Source organism: Vombatus ursinus, unplaced genomic scaffold (genome assembly GCF_900497805.2).
Source record: "Vombatus ursinus unplaced genomic scaffold, bare-nosed wombat genome assembly UNPS02014900.1, whole genome shotgun sequence".
Classification (NCBI taxonomy): domain Eukaryota; kingdom Metazoa; phylum Chordata; class Mammalia; order Diprotodontia; family Vombatidae; genus Vombatus; species Vombatus ursinus.
Window position 1 is genome coordinate 729,043 of NW_020954678.1, and position 21,843 is coordinate 750,885.

Below are 21,843 nucleotides of genomic sequence, written 5' to 3' on the forward strand. Positions count from 1 at the left end.
GAGACATGCCTTACATCAGCACTGAGCACCTACTTTGTTTTTGGTTTTGTTTTTTTTTTAATAATAATTTATTTTTTTCCCCAGTTACCTGTAAAAACAATTTTTAGCATTTCTTTTAAAGTTCCAAATTCTATCCTGCCCTCCTTCCTCTGCCCCCTCCCTGAGACTGTAAGCAATCTGATATAAGTTATGCATGGAGCATTTCCCTTGTTATTCCTGTTCCACTGTAAGCTGTTTTGGTAGGTAGAATGCATTGGATTCCTCCTTCTTTCCACGGAGCCCTGGGGCTTCAGAATGACTTTGGCCTCTGTCTTCAGGCTTGATGCGGATGAGCTCCCCACAGTAATCAGCTCACAAGTTGGGTAATAGCCCATCACTCTCCAGCCTCATTTTGTGAAGAAATCTAAAGAGGTTTTTAGAGCCCCAGCTGCTGCTGCTGCTTTTTAAAACAGTCACGGTTCTCTTTGGTGTTTGTCTTCTGCAGTTGTAGCATCTCTTAGTCCAATATTTCTTTGCCTCTGTCCTTGATAGATACTGTGATGTAATATTTTGGCGAATTTCAAGGGTTCTGCTTATTCCATCTTCCTGGGAATGCCCTTTAGGTTGTTCCCCTTCTCCACCCTGTGCCTCTTCCATTTGAAAAATATTGATGGGCAGCAGAGGAGTGGGAAAGAGTGAGTTAATCGATAGTACTTTGTACAGTAGCATACAGCAACATAGATGGAGGATTATGACCTTTGTGGAGTACGGGTGGGAAAAGGAGAGCTCTTAATTGGTTTGGAAAAATTAGTGAAGGTCTTGGCTGCCAGTGTAGAATTGTGCACCTGTTTACTATAGCTTTGCAGGGAAATGACTTTAAAAGGCAAGTGATGCCTTCCTTCCTGGTTTGAAACCTGAGGCCCTGTTTCCTTAATTGCTTCAGTGGGTCTCTGATCTCATCTAGATGAGTAATCTCTAGGCATGATTTTTTTACCTTGTGTGACTCTTGTCCAGGTCCTCTATAGGAGGTACTGGTGGGACATGTAGGCTGTCTATCTATAATCCCTCACTTTCACTACATAAAGCTGGCGAGAAAATTTGTTCTGGGTATTATTAGCTCTACCCACATTGGATTTTTTTTTCTTTCTTGCAAGCTTAGACTGTGTGAGAGGTTTTAAGCTTTCTTGGCCAGTTTTCTGCTTAGCTTTCTTTTTTCATTTATTGTGCATTAGAGCTTTCCTAAGCCTGGTGGCACACTGATTTGCACATTTTGACATGCATTACTTTATTTCTTCTGTTTGATTTTAGAGCAACCAGCGGGTCGATCTTTACAAGTGGAAAGATGGCAGTGGGGAAGTTGGCACAGCACTGCAGGGGCATACCAGGGTGATCAGGTAGGTAGCAGGAGCTCTATAGCTTATTCGGCTGTGATTTGTCATTTTGATTCCACATTAGACGTAGAACATACCCTCTCTGCTGGAGCTTTCTGTGAAGTGATCCCAAGAGCTCAAAGTACCATCACCCTATTTGTCACAGTTCTCTGGGGAACTGAACTGAGAGATTGCCATCCTGCCACGTTTGTAGCTTGAGCATCTGTTTAGTGTTAGCTTTGGATAGCTGATAGACCATTAGCATTCCCCAAGGTGAGGGCATTCTTACAGAAAATCAGCCCATGCTTGGGAACCACCATCAGAGGGACTGTTAAACCAAATCCCTGAAGACGCTCAGATAGGTACAGCCTCTTCCAGAGTAAAAGATGAAAGCCATGTCTTGCTGTGAGGGTGGGAAGAAGTTGAATGAAATCTCTATCCAACAACATACCGAGAGGATCCAAAAACATGACACTGTTCTTTTACCTGTTTAAGTGTCTAAGAAATTGACTGTGCTCTCTGGAAGAAGATTCTTTAAGCACATGCAAACATTCTCTAGTTTGTTACATCCCAACGTGGTTCCAGATTATTCTTTCCACTTTGCTATTGGGGCTACTCTCTGTTCTCCTGGGTGGGGATGGAGAAGGCCAATTTGGGAAGCCGCTGTCAGGGAATGTGTGATGTGTCGAAGCCAGCTTGAAGCATGCTAGGCAAGGTTAGACTTCCACGGAGGACACTTTGGCATTTTTCCAGTGCCCTGTGGAGTAGGTTTTTGGGTGATGGGGAGATGATGGAGAGAAGTAAAGTTAGATACTCTTTGAAGATTACTTGTCATTTTGGTAATTTTTTTTTTTTGAGAAGGAATTCTTACCCCTGGGTTTCGTAGACCTCTCGGGGATAGATTTCATGGGATTAGTGAATGTAGATGGGAAGAAAATTACCTCTTTATTTTCACTTACCTTTAATCTAATATGTAAGTGTTTTTTTTAAAAAAAATCTGAATGTAGGCAACAAACCTTCTTCTGAGAAGGTGACGTGGGCTTCCACAGATTGCCACAGGGGTCCTTGATGCAAAGGAAATATTAAGAAGCCTGGTTTCAAGGTTTTCCTGCTTCAGCATTTGACGCTAGATCCATTGCAGAGTTAGTAGTACTGGCAAATAAAGGGACCAGGGAGCTTAAGATAGACAGAGGTGTGGAAGGAAGCATTGTGCAAAGAGGTGTTACTTTTGTATTATTTTATCCATGTAAGCAAGTGAAATGTGCTGGATTGGATCAGCCAGTTTTTAAGGGCATTTCCAAGTATTTGTGTGCCCTGGCTAAAGGTTAAAAACTGTGCTACTTCTTCCCCATCCCCACCCTCTGGCATTTCATTGAATAAAAGAATCTAAGAATTGGAAGAGAGTTAGAGGGCGTTGAGTCTCCCTCATACCTGATAAATGGTCATCCAGTTTTTACTTGGAAACCTCCAGTGAGGAGGAGTTCACTGACTCCTAAGGTTCTACCTCAGTTTCCCTTTTTGTAGCTTTTACCCTCTTGGGCCCTGTAGAACAAATTAATTCCTCTTACATGTAACACCCCTTTAGATACTTTGAAGACAGCTACCATGTCCCTCGAGTCTTTTCTTCTCCGAGCTAATTATCCTTAGTTCCTTCAGCTGATCCAAATTAGAAGCCCTTCTCTGTCCTACTTGTTTTCCTCTGGATGCTTTCCAGTCTGTTGATGTACTTCCTGAGATATGGCTCTGATTTAAAAAATTATTGTCCAGTAGAAGCTTCAGATTTTCACCTGTAACACATGTGACACCTTTTGGATAATGGAATTTTCTTGCATTAAAAATATGTGCATATTTAAAAAGGAATATTCAGAAATATCCCTCATGCATCCGCACACCCTGCCTCACATGTGTTGTAGTCTAAACAACTGCCTGCCTTTCCTATCCCTAGTCTTGGTTATATTTAAGCTTTCTTACAACTCTAAATACTAAGAATTAATAACCCTGTCCTCCTTCTGAGTGTGCCTGAGTTTTACTTCAAAGCAGCCGTAGCTGAGATGGGTTTAGAAAAGTGACTACCCAGAAAATACTTGGGCAAGAGGTGGTCAAAATTCTCTCCCTTCCTCCCTCCCTTTTTTTTTTCAAATGGCAGGCTGATGGAGTGGCTGGAAATCACAGGGAGCGGGTCTTCAAGTTTGAGGCATCTTTGGAGCCTAGTTCTTTCCCAAAGAAACTTGGAGGCTTAGAATCTGCGTGTCAGGGCTCAAACTGCCGAAAGATGGCGGCTCTTTGGAACCTTATAGAATGTAGCTCTGACTAATCCTACCACTCCTTGTGCTGTTTGTGTCTTACATTCCTAGTGACTTGGATTGGGCTGTGTTCGAGCCAGACTTGCTGGTAACCAGTTCTGTGGACACCTACATCTACATTTGGGATATCAAGTAAGAACAAGTAGGAGGCGTTCTTTTATTATGGGACTATTGGGTTAGGGGGATTTTGAGAGAACATGGAAGTTGTTTGTTAATTTTTATGGATGGTCTTTTGTCATTATGTCACAGTCATTTCTGAGTGTGGGGAAGCTTCTTCCATATTGAATCCTTCCTTGAAAGGCCTCCCCCCCCCCCAAAAAAAACCAAAAAACCAAAACCAAAACACTGGGTACAGTGATAGAATCTGACATCATAGCGAACATTCTTCTCTAGTGGTCTCTAAACATCTCAGCTGTGAAGAGGGAGATATATCCAGTCATTCGAGTTTGGCTTCCTTCTAGTAATTGTTTTCAATTATATCATTGTAGTTATTGTGGTTATGTTTTTTTGTTTTGTTTGCTTATTTTACTGGATCAGTTTTTACAGGTCTTCTCAAGTTTCTCTGATTTTCTCATATTAGTCATTTCTAGTTGCAAATAATATTCTGTGTACTCATATACCACAGTGTTTTCAGCTCTACTGCAGATAATGGGCATCCCTTTTGTTTCCAGGTCTTTGGTACCACTGAGTGCTGCTAGAAATGTTTTTGGGGACATCAGATCTTTGTTTCTGCCTTTGACTTGTTTGGGGATATGTTCTTAGCAGTGGGGTTGTTGGGTCAAAGGGTATGGACAGTTTAAGAATTTTTCTTAAGTAATTCCAAATTGATATCCAGAATGGATGGACCAACATACGGCTCCACCATCAGTCTATTCGTGTCCCTCTCTTCCCACAGCCTCTCCAATATGACTGTGGTACAAGACATTTTGAGGGATAGACCTATTCACCATTATACCTTTTCTAGCTCAGGATAAATGGTATTGTAATCTCTTCTCCTTAGTAGGAGAGGATGTGAAATTTGTTGTCCTCCACAGAGCCTAGTGACACGAGCAGACCCTTGCTCTCCTGCTGTCCTGGACCGTGGGAAAAAAGAAGTAGTTGGGAGAGAGGATCTTGTTGTCTTTTATGTTTAGGACAAGGTGGGGGGGGGGGGGGCGGGCCCAGCAGGCCAATCCTGGGGCTGGTAGGCAATGGGCAGGGCCTGTACCCGTCTTTCTTGCTTTCTGTTGCTTCTTATATAAGCAAGGCACTACAGGTATGCTTTGGAAGAGGATGGTCACGATAGAATGGGGAAGCCAGGGAATTAATTAAGAAAAAAAGAAGAGAAAGAATGCAGAAAAACAGGGATTTGAGGAGCCAGATTTTGGAGAATATTATATATGTATAAAATAGAATATAAAAGAGCTTTATTCTGAAATGCTAGATTAGTTTTACTTTCTCCAGATGCAACGTGTGTGTGTGTGTGTGTATGTATTTGTATTTGTGTTGTCTTTGGGGAAGCACCTTTGAGCCTTAGAACACTGCCTCGTTCTTTTCAGTGTTGTTTGGTATAGAAATCATCCCATACATTTTGGCCTGAGAGGTCAGCTGTAAGACTTCGTTTCTCCCTGTGAGTGGGCTAGGTTCACTTTCATGCCCAGAAATAGCTTTTTATCCTCAGCTGAAGAGTTGTTTGGAAGCTTCATGCAGGGACATGCTTCACTGGTAGTCATCTCATTGCCGCTGTGAGAAATGACACCATAGAGGGACTATTTTGGCTTCTTCCTATACATCAGGGTCACCCGGGCTCTGCTGAGTCATGAGACTTTTCCTTCTTGGACATGGCTGACTGTTTTGAAATTCAGACCTAGAAAACATTGTAGCTGACTGAGAAGTGAGAAAGCTCAGTAATTCATTTAATATGGAGGAAAAGGAGTCCTTTTTGCAGCAAAATCACTTTTTCCTCTTGAGCCCAGCCAATTATGTCTAATTGATCCAAAGTTCCCATTGGGTAGAAAGCGAACGGCAGCTGTGAAAGGCCCCCAGACTACTGGAAAAAGGCTTCAAATGGCAAAGGGCTCAGTGTATGATTTGGGCCTTCTGTGTTTCAGAGACACAAGGAAACCTACCGTTGCACTGTCTGCTGTAGGTAAGTACTTACTCCTGTTGTTTGATGTCCGTCTGTTATCCTGCTCTTCCTCCATTTCATTCCTTCTATCCTCTCAATACTGGATCCTTTAGTGACTAGATGTCTCCCTACTGCACAACTCTACTGCCTAGCTGAGGTGGCAGTGACACGAGGCTTAGCCTCAGGGTAGAGGACTAAAGGGCTTTCAGGGGATGTGTCAGGAAGGATTTAGGAATCCTAGGACAGAAAAATCCCGTTTTGAAACTGTTTCTGATTGACGGTGTCTCCCTTTCGTGCAGGGGTGTTTGAGTGGAGTACTTCACTGTCATGCTGAGTGGAAGAGCCTTATTTTGTTCAGCATATCTTCCCCCCACATGTATGGGTCTGTCTCAGGAAAAATGCTCTTTCTTCGGATTCTGAGATATTTCAGCCCCTTTCTCTAAAGGGGGCAGAAATTCAGTTACACTTGGGGATAGTGGCTGTCTGTGTGTGACACTTCAGAGGTTAACTTCTTGAAGAACAGCATCTATGCCATTTTTCATTTTTGTTTCCCTAGTAGTACCTAGCAGAGTCCCTTGAGAGAAGCAGGCCCTTCGTGTTTTTTTAACTGAATTTTATTGGTGTGGGGACTTTCTCTACTGTACATGTGTACCAGCATCACATGGGGACTGACCTTCTGATATACGCCTGTCCAACCCTAGCTAAGCAGCCATCAGATGAGGGATGCGTGAACTGTCACCAGGTCCTTTGTTGAGGATTTTTTTTGGTGTAAGGACTGACGCTCTGCACATAGCTGGCAGAGTCCTTAAGAACCCAGGGTTACCTTCTTGTGTGGAGCTGCGATGTTAGTGACCCAATAACAAGTGACATGTGGCACCTGGGACACAAGCCATCTGTGCCTTCTCTCTGTTTCTTAATTCCCTTACGCCCCTGTTTTGCACATCTGGGCCATCTCTGAGGTGATCCTTAATACTAGTCACCTCATTGTCAAAAAGCAATTATTAAGCACTGAACTGAATTCATTGATAGGCTAGTTAATTACATTAACCTGGACCTCTCCCTCTAGGAGTTACATTCCAAGACAAATACCAACTTTAGCCCAGCGGCTAGATGTATTGACTAAAAAGGCCAGTACTTAAGTGGACAGTACGGTACTTCTCTAACTTCTTATCCAAGCCAGATTCTGAATCTAAGATCATGTGATATTAGTGAAACCTTAAAAGCATTTTTCTTTTCCTTACTCTCATTTTTATTATGGTTTTCTGAACTGTGGTTAGCTATCCTCTCCCACCCTTTTAATTTAAATATCCCAAGTGACCACTGTTGTTACTACCTGAAGTATAGTGAGCTTCTTTATTGGGTCACAGAGCTCTTCTGAGAGAACTGGATAGCATGTAAGCTTCTTGAGGGCTTGGACTACAGTCAGTTCTGCTATAACACAAAATAGCCATTCTCCCAAAGCTCCATGCTATGAAAAATTGTATAATAACCACAGAGATTATGGGGAGAAAGGGAGTGGAGCATAACACTCAAAAACTTCATCAGTGACACATTAAAGAAAGATAGAAACCATCCTTACAGAATGGTAACATTCCATGATACTGCTGTTAACACAATTTAATGTTTTTGTTTGTAATTTTTTTATTCTGAACTTACAAACACCAAAAAACCATGAGCATTTCATATACCAAATATAATACAAAAAGACTTTATATGAAGCCATGAATCTCCATTTCATACTGCTTCCTTTTTTTAAAATAAAAAGTATGTAACAAAGTTAATCCATTACTATCAAAACTGTCTTGCTTGTCTGTATTTCCTTCTGAACTACTTTCTGCACTCCTTTGTGCACTTTAAAAATGTTTCCTCTTTTTTTCATCACTATCAGTACCTTCCCTTCCCCCCCCCAATTAAAAACAGAGGGAAAAAACCCACAAAACCTTATAACAAATGAGTACAGGCAAACCACACAAGTCCACTTAGTGGCCTGGTTCCCACCTTGAGTCCATCCCCTCTCTGTTAGGAGGTGGGGAAATGTGTTCCATCTTAGGTCCTCTGGAGAAATGGTTGGTCATTGCTTTCATCAGTGTTCTCAGCTCTTGCAAAGTTGTTTTTCTTTACAATGTTGTATAAGGCAGCTAGATGGTAAGGTGGATAAAGAATGAAAATTGGAGTCAGACCTGAGGTCAAATCTGGCCTCAGGCACTTGCTAGCTGTGTGACCCTGGGCAAGTCACTTTACCTTGCTTAGCCTTGGTTTCCTTATCTGTATAATAAGGATAATAACAGTACCTACCTTCCCTGGTTGTTGTAAGGATCAAATTAATTAACATGTAAAGTGCTTTGCAAATCGTAAAGTATTACATAAATGCTAGCTATAATTATTATTATTAATTATCTGAGGCCCTGTTATCCACCCCTTTCTCTGTGTTTGTATACTTTTTATGCTTTTCTTATGTACCCGTTTTTCCCCTCTTAAAATCCTTAACAGAACCAGTCTACTCTCAGGTCCTCTGTTTTTCTTAATTCATTTTCTATTTTATTTATTTATTTATTTATTTTAGTTTTTTGGGCATTTGAGGTTAAGTGACTTGCCCAGAGTCACACAGTTAGTAAGTGTCATGTGTTTGGTCTAAGGCTGGATTTGAACTCAGGTCCTCCTGACTTCAGGGCCAATACTTTATCCACTGCGCCACCTAGCTGCCCCAGACATTCATTTTCTAAAAGGGCATTTATTTCTTCTTTCTCTCTTAGAATGGAGAGCCTCTTCCATCATACAGCCTCTTCTAAGTACTCAAATAAATTTACTTTTCTAGATTTTTCTTAAATTTTGTTTACCTTTTTAAGTTCCTTCTCAGCACTAGTCCTTTTGTTCAGGATGCTTGCAAGTCTCCTATTCCATTCAAGGTCCATTTTTTCCCCTTTAGGAAACTTTGCAGAGTAAGTTATTCTTGGTTGTAAGCCTGTATCTTTCCTCTTGTGAAGCTTTGCAGAGTAAGAATTTCTTTCCTTCTTTCCTTCTTTCTTTCTCCCTCTCTCCCTCTCTCCCTCTCGCTGACTTTTTTCTCCATTTAACAGTTTTCTTGGGCAGCTGGTGTACTTTTTTTCTATTGTATTTATATATTTTTAGTTTTCAACATTTACTTTTATAAGATTTTGAGTTCTTAATTTTCTCCCATCTCCCCTCCCCAAGACAGCATGCAATCTGATATAGGCTATACGGGTATAATCATATTAAACATATTTCCACATTAGTTATGTTGTGAAAGAAGAATCAGAACAAAAGGGAAAAACCATGAGAAAGAAAAAAACAAAACAAACAAAAAAAGAAAATAGTGTGCTTTGATCTGCATTCAGAGTACATAGTTCTTTCTCTGAATATGGATAGCATTTTCCATCGTGAATCTTTTGGAATTGTCTTTCAGGAGTAGGGAACCTTCTGGCTCGAGGCCACATATGGCCTTCTAGGTCCTCAAGTGAGGCCCTTTGATGGAATCCAAAGTTTGCAGAACAAATGCTTTTATTAAGGCCACAGGTTCCCCACCCCTGTTAAGATCATTCTATTGCTGAGAAGAGCTTAGTCTGTTAAAGTTGATCATTGTGTAATATTGCTGTTACGATGTGCAATGTTCTCCTCGGTTCTGCTCACTTCACTTAGCATCAGTTCATGCAAGTCTTTCCAGGTTTTTCTGAAGTCTACCTGCTCATCATTTTTAAAAAAAAAATATTTATTTATTTTTGGTTGTCAACATTGATTTCCATAAGATTTTGAGTTTTAAATTTTCTCTCCCTCCTTCTCTTTCTCTCTCCCCAAGATGGCATGCAATCTGATATAGGCTCTATGTATAAATTCATATTAAGCATGTTTCCCGTTAGTCACGATATAAAGAAGAATTAGAGGTGATGGGAAGAGCCAAGAGAATGAAGCAGTAAAACCAAACAGCAAAAGTAAAGGAGAGCAGGTGGCCTGCTTCCATCTGCATTCAGACTCCATGGTTCTTTCTCTGGATGTGGATCTGCTGATCATTTCTTGCAGTACAATGGTATTCCATCATAACCATATACCACTACTTGTTCAGCCATTCCCCAGTTGATGGGCATCCCCACCATTTCCAGTTCTTTGCCACCACAGAAAGAGCTGCTATAAATATTCTTGTACGTTTGGGTCCTTTTGCCTTTTTTGTGCTCTCTTTGGGATACAGACCTAATAGTCATGTTGCTAGATCAAAGGGTATGTACAATTTGGTTGCCCTTGGGGCATAGTTCCAAATTGTTTTCCAGAATGGTTGGATCAGTTCATAACTCCACCAACAGTGCATTAGTGTCCCAATTTTCCTACATCTTCTCCAACATTTATCATTTGCATGTGGTGCACCATTGAGCATAGCATTCTTAGCCCCGACAATGAGAACCTCTCCTTGTACCAGCAGTTTTTCCTGGGTCTGCGTTTTCTCCATCACTTTGTACGGGTTCCCAAAGAGAGAATGAGACCGCCCCCAGTGTGGGAGGTGAGCTGAAATGATCCAGGGGGACGGTAGTAGCCTTGGGTGCAATTGGAGGGCATTGAATAAAAATAAGGGAGTGATGGAAGCATAAGAAAAGAGAAGAGAAGAAAATTTGGAAAAACCATTCATACCCGTTTCATCTGTTGTGTAACAAAGTTAAAGTCATAGTGATTACATTATTTTCCAAATAAACACACGAAATACAAGCTATAACTGATCAGTGGTCAAGTCTGCAACAGGTCCTAAGAAACCAGTGTTGGCAGATGTTGCACATTGTCGGGAAGTCTAGCATGCATTGGCAGGGATGTGTGGGGTAATGATTTGTTCACAAAACGCTGCTGTATGGTTTTACAACACAATATTGTGTCATCAAAATGTCAATGCAGGAAAAAACCCACAAATTTACAATAAATCATTAAATCTAAGTTGTGTCATTTAAAAAAATGTATATTTTTTTGAAATGATGCAAAATTTAAAAAAAAAAAACATTAAAGGTTTAAAGAAAGATTTCCAGGGGGATGCTGAGTGATTTTTCTTTTGATAAAGGGGGCAGTAGGCCAAATCAGTTTGGGAACTTGTGCTTTAGAGTCTTAGTTTCTTGACCATGGGTGGGAATCAGCCTCAAGTAGGAAGATCTTTTCTTTCTTTATTTCCTTGTCATGCTGATGGCGAGTCGCACTGAGAAAGCTGTCATTTTGTAAGTCCTAAACTGTCCTGTGATCAGATGAAGCTCTCTGCCTTGGTGTCTTTTTGAGTAGAGAAAAGAACTACACTTTAAAAAATTTCAGTTAATGTCTCAATCTTTGGTGTGGGGCCATGTTCTGCAGACCCTGGAATCAGGCCATCTGTCATATTAAAGTCCTGTATCTGCCTATGTTCTTATTTGAGCCTTGTGGCAACCCTGTGAGGTGGCTAAGGCAAGAGGAAACAGACTTGGCAAGTGTAAGGGACCTCTGTAGGCTTCTTTGTGCTGCTGTTCTTGCAAAGGAACAGAGTTGTGTAACATAAGGCCTTATCTTGTCTTTCGTAGTCTGTACTTTTGAATGATTTCAAATGAAGATTCACAGAAATGAACACTTAGAGCCTAGAGGGTCAAAATTCAGTGTCTCTGGTCAGGAGGATGATCTGAGCCTTAACTCTTTAATTTTAAGTTCTCAATCGTTGACCTAGCCCACGTTCTATGGACTTTACTTTTTCTGTCACTGCACTTGTAGTGATTTTCTTTAGAAATGAGCCACAGTAGAGGAAAAAGTATCCAAGCAGTGACGTGATTGATGTGTACCAGTGGTGTGGCATCTGTTTGAGTTCTTATTTTGTATGTTAGTTTGTCATTATTTCCTTTTGAGACCTCTTCTGCCTTGGTTTTCCCAGTAGAGACTGGATTTCTCCTAATGCTTGAGTCTTCTGGGACCTTGAGCGGCTTTTAAATTGCCATCACTATGTCCCTGTGTTGGCAGAGTGGAAAGAGGGAGCAGGACTGCCTGATGCTGGGGTTTTTCCTCCTTTATCTGACTCTAAGTAATACCAGTGATAGTGCTTTGCCCTGGTGGCACACAGTACCCTCTACGTAGTAGGTACTGCATTGGTTGCTGAATGGCTGGAGAGTGGAGTGCCTGGGGGATGCCTATGGAAGCCTTTTTTTCCGGGTGAGGAGATTGGGTGACCATCTGTGTGTACTTCTTCTGAGCCTGTGCTTCAGTCCCCAGAGCCAGGAGACTGGAATGGCACTAGGAAGGGCCTGTTGTCCTTGGAGATGCCTGTAGGTCAGGTTGTGGGATGAGTGATTCCTAGCGAGCAGCGCTGTGAGCCTGTAATAAAACCATACTTCCCCACTGGTTCTACTGCCAGGTTACCTTTAGTTTTCTTTTTTTCTTGGGTGAGATTGTTTTCCCAGTTAAGTCCCTGTGATCCTTTTCCCATGACTTAACTCATTTTGGGCTTCATTTCATCTTTAAATGGTACAGTTGGCACCTACATAAGAGAACTTCAAACTGACAGGCTTTTTGTGGCTGTTCAGGCTAATGTCGTGAGCCAGCTCTGCTGGAGGACGGCAGCTTATTGAATAAGCTTCTTTTCTTTGCCCTCACTCCTGACTTTTCTGTTCAGCGGGTGCCTCACAGGTGAAATGGAATAAGAAGAATGCCCACTGTCTCGCCACCAGTCATGATGGGGATGTTCGGATATGGGACAAACGGGTGAGTTACTTCTTCATGGTCATTCTTCAGCCATTGTTTTACCTGACTGTGTAGGTGAATAATAACAGCTGATATTCAGATAATGCTTTAGGATTTACTAAATGCCTTATATATATTATTTGTGCCTCATTTTGAGGTGGGCACTGCAGGTGTTATCTCCATTTTGAGGATAAGAAAACTGAGGCAGCAGAAGGGTGAAGTAAACTGCCCAGAATTACACAGCTAGTAAGTGTCAAAGGTGGATAAGAAAATACTGTGAGCAGTTAATGAGTTGTTCAGTTGTTTTCAATTGTGTCTGACTCTTTGTGACCTCTTTTGGGGATTTTCTTGGCAGAGATACTGGAGTGATTTGCCATTTTCTTCTCCAGATTATTTTACAGTTGAGGAAACTGAGGCACACAGTTAAATGATTTGCCCAGGGTCACACAGTTGGAAAGTTTGAACTCAGGTCTTCCCTACTCCAGGCCTGGCACTCTTATACACGATGCCACCTAGCTGTCCCAGTTAACAAGTACTAGAGCCATATATGTTGTGGATAATTGCCACAATCAGCTCAATGTGGAATGAAGTTGCTTCGCAGCCCAAATGAGTGCTAAGCTAAAGTAGAGACATTGGACAGGCAAACAGTGGAGAACAGTTAAAGGTTGAAAATCTCCTGCTCTGTTTGATCTTAATCCCTGTTACTTTTAAAAATAATACTTCATATTTATATGTCACATTGCCATTTGCAAAACCCATCTCATTTTGAGCTGCCAGAAGCCCTGGGTGAGGTGGGTGAGGCAAATGTGGGCCTCATTTATCAGATGAGGATGGACATTCAGAGAAGTTAGATGACATATGGTGGGTCCCACAGTATTCAATAATGTAGCCAGAACTCAACTCTGGGTCTTTTAAAAACTCCCAATTTGTAGTGATTATCTTTTATTTTTATAGAATCTTCATTTCCCAAGCTCTCTCCTTTCCCCCCCCTCACCCAGCGAGTCTTCTCTTATAACAAAGAATGAAAAAGGGGAGAAGAGAAAAGCAGTTCAGAAAAGTAGCCAGTACCTCCCCCAAGTTTGGTCGTCTCCCTAGTGTGTCCAGTAGCTCCCCATGTCTGCAAAGAGTCAACAAGTTAATCAACAGGTATTTATTAGGAATTTATTACTGTGTAGCAAGCTCTGTGCTAGGCACTGGGGATGCAAGTATGAAGAAGGAAACAGGCCCCACTCACAAGGAACTTTTATTTTAATGGTGGAGAAAAGTATAAATAAAAACATATGCAGCATAAATAGAAAGTGAGTAAGTACAAATATATTTGCAGTTAGGGGAGCTCAGGAAAGGCTTCATACAAAAGATGGGCTTGAAAGAAGAAAGGGGCTCTCTGAGGCATAGGTGTGGAGGGATGCACTCTAGGCATGTGTGATGGCCAATGCAAAGGCATGGAGGTGGGAAAAATGGCATGTTGTGCATGAGGAACAGAGAAGACCAGAGTGCCTGTACAAGAGTGATGTCTGTTGAGTCTGGAAAGATAGTTTGGGGCCAGGTTGTGTAGGGCTTTAAAAAGTAAACAGAGGCATTTGTATTTTATCTCATAGGCAATAGGGAGCCACTGGAGTTGGTTGACCAGGGGAGTCACTTCTCAGATCTGCACTTGAGGAAGATTATTTTGGCAGCAGCACTGTGTAGGATAGACTAGAGTTGGGGATGATTTGAGGCAGGGAGGCCCACTAACAGGTTGTCACAGTAATCCAGCGGAGAGATAATAAGGGCCCAAACCAAGACGATCACTGTGTGATTAGAGAAGATCAGTTGCATGATATGTTTTGAAAGTAGAAATGACAAGATTTGACTACTGATTGTATGTGTGGAGTAGGGAGTAGAAGGGCAGCCGGCTGGCACAGTGGATAGAGCACCGGGCCTGGAGTCAGGAAGACTCACCTTATTGAGTTCAAATTTGGTTGCAGACACTTACTAGCTGTGTGACCCTGGGCAAGTCACTTAACCCTATTTGCCTCAGTTTCCTTATCTATAAAATGAGCTGGAGAAGGAAGTGGCAAACTGCTCCAGTATCTTTGCCAAGAAAACCCTAAATGGAGTCTCAAAGAGTAGCATATGATTGAAATGACTGAACAGCAATAACGTCAGAATGAGTGAGGAATCCAGGATAATGCTGAGGTGATGAACCTGGGAGACCAGAAGAAGGGTGGTGCCTTTGATAGAAATAGAGAAGTTTGGAAGAGAGGAGGAATTAGGGGGAAAGATGACGAGTTTTGTTTTAAACGTGTTGAACTTAAGGTGTCTGATATCCAGTTTGAAATGTCCAATGGGTAAGTGAAAACCAGGGACTTAGATATCCAGATCTGGGAATCATCTGCATAGAAATGATAGCTAAATTTCTGGGATCGATGAGGTTACTGAGAGAGCAAAAGGCCTAGAAGCTTGGGGACACCCCCCCCCCCGTTAGGAGGCATTTGGTAGGTGGTATCATGCCAGTAGAGGAGACTGAGAAGGAGGCTGTGTCAGCCTCCCGTGTAGCACATAGGTTGAGAAGGCTTATAGCTCCATCTTTGGGCTGAGTTCAGTGTTCTTTTAACTACATCGCTCAGTTTAGTCCGTGCGGGACACCGAATTCTGTCTCTGAACTGCGATCATTTACTCTCAGCAGTACCTGCTGCCTGCAGGCTGCCTTCTCACCAGCGCTCCACCGCTGGTGGTTCCCAGGACTCACTCAGCAGAGACACTTCCCCACAAGAAGGTGGGTGGGTGGTGTGCCCGGGCGGGCAGCATGTGGATGGAGCTTGGATTTTCCCTGGGGTCTCGATGTCCCATCTGTCTCAAAATAGCCTTGTGGATCACGTGCTTTCACTGCGGCAGCCCCTGAAACCGTCAGGCGTGGTGGAGACAGCAGGTTCCAGGCTGCTGAATGGAGAGGTCTCTGGAACGTCCGATCTGATTGCCTCAGTGTATGGAGGGTCTCCACAGCACGCAGGCAGGCGGACTGAGGGAACACCTGGACTTTAGTGACAGCTCAGTGTGAGCAAGAGCCACGTTTCATATCTGCGAAGCCTCAGGATCGCTGTTGCCGGGGTCATGTAGGGGTGGGAGGAGAGATAGCGATAGGTGATGGTGAATTCACTGAGCAGAAAAGGGAATGAATGAGCGTTAATGCAAGCTCCGTGTTCTCCCTGCCACGAGTCCTGGCAGGCCTTGGAGACAGGAGAAAGGTTTGGCAGAAGGAGAAGGCAAGGCGGGGGAGAAGAGGCAGGGACCTCCTTGGAGACATCAGGAAATGGCGAGCATCTGCAGAGGGAGGGACTCCTACCTGTTCTAGGGACTTCACTGCTCGCCAGTGGAGTTAGAAGACCTTCTCCCTTTGAGTCTTCTGGGGCCCATGGTGATTTTGAGTGTGAACGGTGTCATTATAGTGTCGTGAGTGCTATGAAAAGAAGGCGAACCCTGTGGCTTCATCCACTGGATGGGCACTCCCTGATATCTCATTCTTCAGTTCAGACTTGGCCATAGCCTCTCCCATTCTTCCTCATCATTGATTTAAGCTGGATAAATAGAAGTGAAGGGCGATTTTGCTTCATTTGGCTCTCTCTGAAGTAGAGAGGATGGCTTACGTAAAAGTATACGGAGATCATTTTGAAGCAGCGATGATGAGACTTTTGAGCCTGCCCCCAGACTTGGAAGCAAAAGGAGGGGAAAAACCCCAGACACCCTGGCTTCCAGCCATAAGTTCTGTCAATACCTGTTTCTCAAAGCTCTCCTTATTGTGAAATACACTGCTTAACGATTCCTTTTTCGTTTCCCATATCAGATCCACGTAGATCACAGCTTGCTACATTTTTATAGCTTTGACTTTTCACCCAGACGATTTCTTACAAGAAGTAGGGAAATAGTTTTCCAGCCCTCCCTGCTGATTGTCTTCCTCAGTTGTTAATATTGAAGACTGCGTTTGTCAATGCGTTCCTAAACAGCCCAGAGCACAGGGCCCTCGGCCTGATGATGGTCTTGGAAAAATTAACTTTGTAATCATGGTGTTGTGGAGAGGTCACTGCTGGCCTTGCAGTCAGGAAGCCTGGCTTTGGTCAAACACTTTTGCAAATGCTCATCTGCTCTCCAGACGTGAAGAGCAGCTGGTGTGAGTGGTGTTACCCTGCTCCTGGAAGTTGTGACCTTTGGAAACCGCTTCTGTGAAAGCCTCAGTTTCCTCTTCTATAAAATAGCGACCGTCGTACTTTGCACTGTTTATAGGGTAGCTGTGAGAAAAGTGCTTTGCGAACTTAAAAATTCAGCTTTAGATGTGAATTCTTACCAACCTTCTTTGTCACATGTTCAGCTGTTTGCTCCTTTCCTCCTCAATGTCCAAGCAACGATCTCTGTGTTGTCAGAAAATATCAGTAGCCAGAAAGCATGCCTTTAGGGATATTGTGTTTCTATACCCCAGAGCATCTAGCAGAATGTTGGATATGTTGATGCTAAATATATTTTTAATGGATTTAAAGAAGAAACTAGGTGGTATGTCTTGCAGAAACCTAGCACTGCAGTGGAATACCTTGCTGCCCACCTGTCTAAAATTCATGGGCTGGACTGGCACCCAGACAGTGAACACATCTTAGCCACTTCAAGCCAGGACAACTCTGTCAAGGTAAGTGGCCCCCTTCAGAACTTGAGGAGGGCCTGGCAAGGGACCTCTGTGTAAAGAAAAGCTGCGTCATATGGGCATATGGGGTATGATTACCTAAAGATCAAGCGCCTCTGTTAAGCAGGTAGTTAGCATGACTGTCGGTCTGTGCCAGTAAGTGGGAAATAGAGTACGCCTGGCAATGTCACTGCCGACTGTTCGGGAGTTTGCCTGCTTTCCCAGGCTCCAGCTGGTTATGACCATCAGGATGGGAGGGGACATTATGGTGGACATCTGTTGTCTGCCTGTTTCTTTCAGCTGCCCACTTAGAGCAGATGGCCTACGGAGAGAGCCAGTGACTTAAAAGCATCCCTCTGTGCACCTTTGGGTTTCTTGGGATCTAGAACATTATGACTTTATTAGAACCAAATGACTTTATTAAATCCCAAAGATACCATGCTGGAACGTCTCTACTTCATGCCTGTATGAATATTTAGCAGACTTAGGATTAATTGTATTAGCTTTGCAGTACACTGGAGATAGGGTCACTGGGTCACTTTGAACTAAATTAGAAGGCGTTTCACGTAGAACATCTTTGTAGATGACACTCGATTGTCCTTTAGGCAAGCAGTCCATGTCTCCTTGGCAGTATTTCATTTCTCAGTTTATGATTGCCATTATGGAGTTGGATTTGCCATACTTTGTCCATTGAATGTTAGGTTTTGAAAAGGGTTTTTCAACCATAATGGTTCTTGGATTCAACTTTTTTGAAAACAAAAAACCCAAGTAATTTTATTGTCTAGGTGTGTCTAGCGCCTCTTGCTCATGGTCACAAATATTGATAGAACCAAGTGCCCTCTTTGGTTAGCGTGGGTGGAGAATGCATGTGAAATGATCAGAATGTCTTGCTCTGCCCTTGGAAGTAGCATAAGTAGCTTATAGTCAGGTCAGTGTATCATGAGCTACCATCACTGGGGGCCACTCAGGAAATTGTCATGTAATATTTGTAAGATGACAACTGTGAGAATGTATTTTCCGTGGCCAAAGTGTGGGCCATATGATCCAAGGAGCATGGGCCTTGTGAGCTAAACGAAAATGATATTCAGAAATATATCTCACAAATACAGATAGCACTAAGTTATAAGGAAGCACCTATTTCAAAAGAGTAGAACTAATTTAGTCAGTAAGTTTGATCTTTATGACATTTATTCCACAAATCTCCTGCTTTATTTGTCTAGTTCTGGGATTACCGCCAGCCTCGGAAATACCTCAATATCCTTCCTTGCCAGGTGCCTGTCTGGAAGGCCAGATACACTGTGAGTGAGACACTCTTAACCTCCGTCTAGAAAAAAATCATCCTGGTACCCCAGGCTCAAGGAATTGTTAGAGTCTTCATATATTTTCTTTGTGTGGTGGACTGTTTACTCTCTGTGATCCATATTTGGTTGGTATCTGTTTTTTGTTTTATTTCTGAGTTTAGGTGTCAGTCACTCATGAAGCATTTATTAAGAACCTACCATTTGTCAGGCACTGTGTTCAGAACTGGGGGTACAAAGAAAGCAAAAATCAGGCCTTCCCATTGAGGAGCTCACAGCCTATTGGGGGAGACAACAAGGAAACAAACAAGCTACAGTACAGGATAAATAGAAAATAATTAATAGAGAGAAGCACTAGAATTAAAAGCGGTTAGGAAAGACTTCCTGTAGAAGGTAGGATTTTCACTGGGATTTAAGGGAAGCCAGGGAAGCCTGTAGTCGGAGATGAGGAGGGAGAACGTTCCAGGCATGGGGGCCAGCCAGAGAAAAGGCCTGAAGTTGGGAGATGGAGTGTTTTGATCATGAAGAAGCCAGTAGGCCAATCATGGGATCAAAGAGTACTTGGGAGGAGAGTAGGGGAATGGAAAGTGTAAGAAAACTGGAAAGTAGGGAGAGCAGACTGGGTTATGAAGGGCTTTGAATATCAGAGGATTTTGTATTTGATCTTGGAGGTGATAGGGAGCCACTGGAGTTTATTGAGTTGGGGTGTTGTGACATGATCAGACCTGCTGTGATGAGTGAGCTGTTATGAGAAGCAAATGTTTCTCTCTCTCTCTCTCTCTCTCTCTCTATCTCTCTCTTTCTTTCTCTTTCCCTCTCTCTTTCCCTCTCTCTTTCCCTCTCTCTCTCCCTCTCTCTCCCCCCACCCCAGCCCTCTTTTTTGTTCATCCTTGGATTGTTAGAATTATATCAAGACTTTTGAGATTTCAAATATAACCAGATGTGGCAGTCAGGGAATGGAGACACACTAATAAACAAGGAGGAAGAATTAAGGGAATATATTGCTGTAGCAATTTGGCCATGGTTCTTTGAGTAGGTGCTGATGAAAATGGAGATACTTGGGAGAGAATTTGAATTCTCCTTTTGAATTACTGTAAAAGTTAGCCTTGAGAAAAATAAAACTGCTTTCATATACTTGAAAGTATCTCCAGGTTTGCATGTGGTATAGATATGAATGTGGGCAATCGGTTGTGTTTACAGCTTCAGGGTTTTTGGCATCAGATTGGATAATGTCTTTAAGAACTGAAATACTTCTCTGAATTAAAATATTTGATTAAAAAAAAAAACAAAAGCACAATCAGATGAGGTGTGTTGTGAGAAGGAGAGAGATGTTCAATCCACTCCTATGTTATGCCAGAAATGAACAGCGGTGACCATAGTACTAGTATTAGTGCCAGCAACTAGACCAAGAGCTTGTACAAAGTAGGTATTGAATAAACATTTGTGGAATGCTTCTACAAGAAATAAAAGCTCATGGGGCAGCTAGGTGGCACAGTGGATAGAGCACTGGCCGTGAAGTCAGGAGGACCTGAGTTCAAATCTGGCCTCAGACCAAACACTTGACACTTACTAGCTGTGTGACCCAGGGCAAGTCACTTAATCCCAATTGCCTTAAAACAATAAAAAATTTAAAAAAAAAATGTAAGCTCATTGTAAATCCAGATGAGCCACTCAACAGTTCAAAGGGTAGGGGGTCTGTGGTCAAAATTAAAATGTTTGCCTTTTGTGCTCTTACTCCTGGTGTGGAGTCTACTTCTAATAATATATTTCTTTATGTAAAGAATAAGTGAGCTACTAGAAGATTCTTTGAGGTAGCCCTGCCTACTTTTTCTGTAGAACTCTAGAAAAATTGACTTGTTTGGGTTCATCCAAGAGAGCATAGAACAGAAGAACTTTACTGTGGCCACATTTGGAACCATTTGCTAACTTGGGGGTGGAAGAACTTCTTTCCTAGAACATTTTTACTGTGACATCTCTCTTTTCTCCTCTTGGTGGAGGTTGGGGCCAGGTAGTGGAGTGTTGAGAAAAGTTAGCTTATTAGGTTAGGTCCTTTCTTTATCTAATTCATTAGTGAGGAAAGATTTGATGAACCAGGCCTCTGTCTCCAATAAACACACCTCATTTTCTTCCTTTAAGCCTTTCAGCAATGGGTTAGTGACTGTGATGGTTCCTCAACTTAGGAGGGAAAATAGCCTCCTTCTCTGGAATGTCTTTGACTTGAACACACCAGTGCATACTTTTGTGGGGCATGATGACGTGGTGCTGGAGTTTCAATGGAGGAAACAAAAGGAAGGTGAGTGAAGGGTGGGGCAAGGACTACCAGAATGTTTTTCTTAGGAAGCTCATTTGCCAACAGCACCGGTCAGTTATGACCATGCATTAAAGCAGAGAGAAAGTAGAGTTGAATGCGTTATTGGTTTTTGGTCCAGCCCTGTGATTTCATCAGTCTGGGGAGCTTTCTGGTAAGGAAGCTCCTTCTACCAATACAAATTGGCAGCCAGTATCCTAGAGCACTGAGAGGTTCTAGTGACTTATCTAGCATTTCACAGACAGTATGTGCCAGAGGTGGGACAGGAAATCAGACTCCAAAGCCAGCTATCCATTATAACATATAGCCTTTCCAAGCTGATTGTCTGTTGAATGAACACATGGCTAGAGTAATGGAGTTAGGCCTCGTCTTTGAAAGGAAGTAACTCTGGGTGAGAGAGTGTCTATGGAACCTCATACTTTCTATGGTAGTTAGAAAAAGAGGTTATGTTGGTTTTGACTGCTAGTCAAAATTCCTCCCTTCTTTCCTCCTGGATTTTGAACTCGGGCCCTGGGCATTTGCTGTAGGACTACCATGGGGTTGGAAGTCCACTGGACCACAGCTCTTCTTCCTGTGAACACAGGGCACTTCCCTCCTCACACTGAGGCTAGGGGTGCTCCTAACTACATGGCAGGCAGAAAACTTGTTTCTTAGCTCTTCCAGTAACTCAGTGTGTAAAACTAACCACTTTCTTCTTTTATCCCAGTGTTGTTTAGACTTTGGCTAGTGCTGTAGCTTCTAAACATTTGACTTAGCAGTGCTTTTTTGGTAATTGTTCCCATTTGATAGAAGTAAAACTGAGGCACTGGTAGATGATCCAGCTTGGCCAGAGTTTGAAAAACAAGCAGTACTAGAACTGGGATTCGAGGAATTGGTTTTTGAGTTTCACTTGCTTCGGAATCTTATAAACTTTTCTAGGGCATATTTGTGGTGATCTAAAAAACCTCTCTGGTCATTTGTGGCAGGCTGTCTGTTCTAGGTGTGACTTCTCTTTCCAACAGCTTCCACTCCTCTGCCCTTTGCTAGAAACTTCATGCCCTGTGATTGTCCACACTTTGTCTGTCCCTGCCTGTGTCATCAGAAATTATATGTTTCAGGGGCAGCTAGGTGGTGCAGTGGATAGAGCACCGGCCCTGAAGTCAGGAGGACCTG

At 42.6% G+C, this 21,843-nt stretch overlaps 1 protein-coding gene across 7 annotated transcripts in view; it reads left to right on the top strand.

The window, feature by feature from the left end:
• The window catches only part of WDR59 (WD repeat domain 59), a 68,719-nt gene that overhangs the window by 15,688 nt on the left and 31,188 nt on the right, over window positions 1-21,843 (top strand). For 6 of the 7 annotated variants that reach the window (XR_003567421.1, XM_027843232.1, XM_027843229.1 and 3 more), the window contains exons 4-10: window positions 1,288-1,373; window positions 3,704-3,784; window positions 5,743-5,780; window positions 12,370-12,458; window positions 16,975-17,091; window positions 18,306-18,383; window positions 20,520-20,676. Coding sequence is in view for 6 of the 7 variants with exons in the window: in XM_027843232.1 (XP_027699033.1) it covers window positions 1,288-1,373; window positions 3,704-3,784; window positions 5,743-5,780; window positions 12,370-12,458; window positions 16,975-17,091; window positions 18,306-18,383; window positions 20,520-20,676 (646 nt within the window). In the remaining variant the exon portion in view is untranslated. The remainder of the gene's footprint in view (window positions 1-1,287; window positions 1,374-3,703; window positions 3,785-5,742; window positions 5,781-12,369; window positions 12,459-16,974; window positions 17,092-18,305; window positions 18,384-20,519; window positions 20,677-21,843) is intronic. The other variant, XM_027843233.1, reaches the window with a different exon arrangement.